At 39.3% G+C, this 5,692-nt stretch overlaps 2 protein-coding genes across 2 annotated transcripts in view; both read left to right on the top strand.

Moving 5' to 3' along the window:
- Window positions 1–2,343, top strand: LOC104943034 (transmembrane 9 superfamily member 4-like; the record flags this gene model as incomplete). Its single annotated transcript, XM_010768354.1, has 6 exons — window positions 1–130; window positions 283–439; window positions 792–924; window positions 1,087–1,210; window positions 1,318–1,439; window positions 2,170–2,343. Coding segments are annotated over 6 exons (840 nt in total), but the record flags the coding sequence as incomplete, so codon positions are not given.
- A 1,569-nt stretch (window positions 2,344–3,912) lies between these two features.
- kif2c (kinesin family member 2C) overlaps window positions 3,913–5,692 on the top strand; it is a 6,713-nt gene continuing 4,933 nt past the window's right edge. Inside the window, exons 1-4 of the mRNA XM_010768351.1 lie at window positions 3,913–3,957; window positions 4,039–4,068; window positions 4,649–4,804; window positions 4,988–5,107. Coding sequence (XP_010766653.1) covers window positions 4,684–4,804; window positions 4,988–5,107 — 241 coding nt within the window. The 5' untranslated portion in view covers window positions 3,913–3,957; window positions 4,039–4,068; window positions 4,649–4,683. The remainder of the gene's footprint in view (window positions 3,958–4,038; window positions 4,069–4,648; window positions 4,805–4,987; window positions 5,108–5,692) is intronic.

Raw genomic sequence — 5,692 nt, 5'->3', positions numbered from 1 at the left:
CACAGTCATTCTCCTCATTTGCTTTTACAGGCCGTGAAGCTGACTAGCTCTCGCACCCAGCTTCCCTATGAATACTACTCTCTGCCTTTCTGTAAGCCCGATTCTATCTTCTACAAGGGAGAGAACTTAGGTGAGTTTACTGCTGCTGACAAGTGTGGATCATGCTCTGGGACATTTCCCGACATACTCGCCTCATTTAACCTCAAACTAATTAGGAAAAGCACTCTCATCTTACATGTTGCTGTAATGAAAAATGTGTAAACATGTTGTTGTTTTTGGTAGGGGAGGTATTACGCGGAGACCGTATTGTGAATACCCTCTACAATGTGGATATGAACAAGGACAAGAAATGTGAGATGGTATGCAACGTGAAAAAGCTCAACGTAGAAGAGAGCAAGCTGGTTGCTGAGCGAATCCAGGAGGAGTATTATGTGCACCTGTGAGCATCCCTTCCTATCTGTTACAATATTGTTACAAGGAGAGGCCCCAACAATGCTAATATTCACCTATTGCCATGATGATTAGAGTGGTGCAGTGATGATGTATTTGTGTAGACCTACTCAGAAGTATATAGCATCTCAAGGGTTCCCTCAACAAAATTCCTTTATTGAATATTGCAGAAAATAATCTCAGTGGCAAACAAAATATTTACACGTTTTTTTTAGCAGGACTAACTAATCTCAGAATGAAGTTGAAACATCTGTTATCATATCTATGTGATAATGTGATTTTCTGGAAATTAGATATTTTTCAATATGCAAACTAAAAGTGAACATTTCTGTGACTCTCAGTATTGCAGACAACCTGCCAGTTGCCACCAGGTTAGAGTTTTACCCCAACAGAGAGGCAGCAGGGGAGGAGGAGCAGAAGAAGGACATCCAGTTTGAACACGGATACAGACTGGGCTTTGTCGACAACAACAAGGTGTGTGTGTTTGTGATTTATCTACGTTATTTATTTTAATTAACACTTTAAGTTTTCCAGATTAATCACAAGCGTTTGCACGCCCTAAAATATTTACTAAAATTATCATTCTGTCTGTGTATTTAAAGTCTACTAATTTAGTTGTTCTCTTCTCCCTCACAGTTTTACCTGCACAACCACCTGTCCTTCATCCTGTACTTCCACAGGGAGAAGCTGGAGCAGGGGGATGTTCACAACTACAGGGTGGTGCGCTTTGAGGTTGTACCCCAAAGTGTAAAAGTAGATGGTAGGTTGTGTATTGTTTTCGACCTATGATTATTTAAAACTATAAAGTGGGAGTAAAGGAGATATGGTTACCCTCACTCTATACTTACCCAGTTTTGTATTTCACAGATCTGAAGCCTGTGGAAAAGGACAAGACTTGCACCTTGCCTGAAGCCAGTGGCTCTGCCGCACAGGAGATTGACCCGACCAAGGAGAACGGAGTCCTCTTCACCTACTCCGTCCACTGGGAGGTCAGTGACTGCTCCATGGAGTCAGACCCGACTGAAACACTGAAGGGATTTACTATTTAGCTTCAAATCTTAGCACTTAAAAATCAAGTCTGCTAGTGCTACAAAATCTAAACAATAGAAGGGGTGACTGTCTGTGCGTTTGTTTATCCAACCTGACGCTCTAAACTAAAACAAGAGAATTGTTGTAAGAAACAGAGAGCATTCTATTTCTATATAAATACACAATACATTTACATGCACAACAAAATCATTCTCATCGATATGTATATTCAGTGTACATCAATAATATTGTGCCTCTTTCTTGTAAATGAGGTGACAATGTAATGTACAATGTATGACATGATAGCTTGCAGGTAGTAACATTATGCCTATAAAAATAAATGAGAAAAGTTAGGCTATAGCATTAGGAGTTAGAGGAAATGTAAGCTAGTAAAACGTTTAGCTGAAACGTTTAGCACTGCCGCTCTTTGAGAGAGCTGCCCCTCAATATCAGAACATGACATTCCAATCAAAAATGGTCCAGTTTGTGCCAGAGTGACTATTTATGACTGCACCCGATACAGTTGTTATTAATTTGTTATCAATTTGTTGTTTTGCAATTATGGTTTCAAAGCAACAAGGTCAGATGTCAACATTCCAGCATTTTTTCCAGCTGTTTTAGTTTTCTAAGATGATACAGCTAGATACTTGTAAAGGAAGGAATGCTGAGCCTCTAATGTCCTCTGTGCAGGAGAGTGAGGTGAAGTGGGCGTCTCGATGGGACACATACCTGACCATGAGCGATGTTCAGATCCACTGGTTCTCCATCGTCAACTCTGTGGTGGTCGTCTTCTTCCTGTCTGGTATGTCCAATTTTGGACAGATCCTGCTCAGTGCTACTGTCATTTCTCAAATGGCCTTATAAACACAATAAAGTACTGCAGGTCATTAGAAATCACAAATAATACATACACATTTTATGTATAAAACTGCCTTTTAATTGGTGAGATTCAAACACATACCGTGAGCCTTTTGCTTTGTTTACAACTTACTCTTGTTAAAGTCATGTCAATCTATATGTAAGGCCTCATACTGCAACATTCTCCTAAATGTCTCGTATGCTTTCTGTTAAGAGAAAAAAAGAAAGAACAGTCAGCTCCAAATAGGCCTGTCACGATAATTAATTGTGTTGGACGATACATTTTTCTGGAAATTATTGCGATAAACGATAATATTGTCTGCACCGTTTTAAGACCATTTTAGACATAATGATAATATATAATAATAATTCAAGTACATCCTTTCAAACATAACTTTTTATTGAACATTCAACATTGCAAATGAAATGTGAAATAATATTACAATATATAAATGATATATAATAAATAAAACAAATTAATTAAATTATAATAAATTAATTAAATCACACACAACCAAAACAATAAATTAAATAGAGTCAGGCTGGAAAACAGAGCTCTCTCTCTCTCTCATATATATATATATATATATATATATATATATAAATAAATAAATAAACACACATTGTCTCACAAGCAAAAAAAATCTCCTTAAAACAACATTCATGTGTTCAGTGCACTGTCCATACAAAGACCCAGATGCCTCAACAGGCCATATCCAAATCTGTTTTTCGAAGTTTTCGAGCAAGGAACACCAACATACATGCATTGTCGGGCAAATGCATCTTTGATTGTAAACTGTCGGGAAGGTGGGGGCTCTCCATCTCCAGCTGCCGTGTTTGCTCCCAGCTGGGAAAACGGAATGGAGTGGTTGTGTTTTAGGTGTAGTTTAAAATGCGTGGTATTGCCTGCTTTTGTCGCTACCTTTTTTAAACAAATGCGACACACCGCCCGGCTCATTCAAGTCCGTAGGTTGGCCTCGTTGATTTGGCTTGAATCCAAAATACTGCCACACTGGAGAATCGAGATGTGTATGTTTTGTAACCAATTCCATTTCACTTTAANAAGTTGTCCCTTAAGGTTATTTTTTTATTTAAATTGGATATTCTATCCAACATGGATATAGCTTATTTTTTTCACAGCAGCATTGGATCAGTTCAGTTGTGCAGCATTGGATCAAAACAAAAATAAAGCTTATCAGTACTCGTTAGCTTACTGCTACAATTAGACACTGCGCCCTGCCCACTCTGTTGCCAGATTTCAGAGAAATAGGTCTATGAAAACAAGCCCCAAAGAAGCAACACATACATGATGTTGTGTAATTTGAAACCAAAACTAAGGCCTCAGGATGACTTTAAGACTTGAACATGGTCATTTTTGTTTTGTAACATTGAANAAAAAAAAAAAAAAGTATTTAAAAAAAAAAAAAAGAAGAAAAAAAAATCCCGATCCCCGATTTTTTTTCTCCCGATCTTTTGAAAATCACGTGATCGGCTCCGATCCCCGATCACGTGATCGGATCGGGACATCTCTAGAAATAAGTAATTCTTCCCTCTCTGTTTTTCTTCCGTAGAAGTATGAGGGTCGACTGCGCTCATCCAGGATTCCTGCCCCTTTCTCCTGTATGTAAATAATTCATTTGTTTTGTTTAAGATTGTCATGTCCTGTAGATTGGCTCCTAACAGCTTGTTTCCTTCCAAAAGCCCCTGCAGTCCCCAAGGCTGAAGAGTCAGGTCGGCATAATTAGTTTTCTAATCACTTCCTCGTTAACCGGATCAGGGTATAAGTGCAAACTAAATCCACAATTCTAAACTCTTGATAGGCCTGGCCACTGACTATTCCTAAAGAATCATCGACTTTAGTTTAATGATTTACGGCACATTGATGCAAATAAACAACTATGGGTATTGTGTAGTTCTGAGCCTGTAGAACTATCTCTTTTTCCATGAATCTGCTCTCACTTCTGGTGTAGCGTGCTCAGTATCATTTCTTAAAACTTTTGTATTAGTTTGTTTATCCATTTAAGATAGAATTGTAGAATGTTGTGACACTATTCATCTTAGCAATACTTTATATGCAAATTTCAAATATGTAATCATCTGCCGCACTTAAATTAAAGATTTCCTCTACCTCTGATAATCTCTCTCATTGCGCACTTCTCTGTCACTATGGGTTTTGCTTTCAGTCCTCCTTCCATAACACCACACAACCTCTAACCCAAGAAAAAACCTGCCTGAAATACTCTACTATATTTACTGTCAGACACTAACAATCATACTGCGGCTGTTTGACTTGGATTTGTCTTACTTTCAGTAAGTGCCAATCGATCTCAGAACCGGCAGACGTGCATGTTCCAGGTCCCGGCCCCGCCCCCTGACCTCGCACCAGTCCCAACCTCTGAGTCTACTCGGGCAAACATGGAACCGGTTCACCAGGATCCCCACCCTTCATCAATCCTCATACCCTCTGGTTGGTAGAGAAAATAATTCACAAACTAGAAAATTTTCAAAGAAAAAAAGACACATTTTGTTGCCCCAAACATGCATATATTGTAATTGCTAAGTATATACATAGTTCAAAGATATGTGTTACGATTAGTTCAATTTGTCATCTTTTTAACTCACATGCACCCTTTCTTTCACCTTTTTCTAGCACCTTCTAATCAGCAACGTAGAAAGAATGAGGCTTCATCAGCTGAGACCCTGTATGTTGCCCGACAGTCAGTAAAGGAAAATGAACCAGATAAAATGCCTCCTCCGTTTGCTGTCAAATGTCAGTAAATCATTTATCATCAACATAATAATATGTATCCACCAGATCACCTACATCTATAGACATATTCCATACACAAAGAGAGAGAGAGAGAGAAAGCTCTTCACAGTCCTGCCACAATTGCAGCTTTCTTTTACTCCTGCATAGGATTGTTTATTTGTTTCATTTAAGACAAACATGTGTTGGTAATTAACAGGGTGTCCGCGGGGTCTTAAAAAGTATTAAAAGTTGATAGATCAATTTAGCGAAAATTAAGGCTATTAAAAAGTATTAAACGGCATTTTCCAAGGTATTAAGAAGGTACACAGGCACACACAGTCGTTGCACGTCAGTCCCCTCCCGCTGCCATCAACCGGTAGCCCTCTCAGCCTGACTTTGCGGCGTGAAAGACCGATCGTGAATCGTACACCCTGCGCCTGTCGAAACTAGGGGGTCGCTGTCTGAAAGAGGGGGTGTCTCGCCGTCGTTTCCGTTGCTTTGAGTTTGATTCTTTCGTCGGTAAATCGCGGGCGCGATACGTATCCCGGGTGGCGATCTCCCCCAAAGGGCTGTACAGCACGTCAGTTACTTTCCCACAAAGTACAA

Source organism: Notothenia coriiceps, unplaced genomic scaffold (assembly GCF_000735185.1).
Source record: "Notothenia coriiceps isolate Sejong01 unplaced genomic scaffold, NC01 NC01_scaffold00005564, whole genome shotgun sequence".
Lineage (NCBI taxonomy): Eukaryota > Metazoa > Chordata > Actinopteri > Perciformes > Nototheniidae > Notothenia > Notothenia coriiceps.
This window is presented reverse-complemented; position numbering and strand designations above follow the sequence as displayed.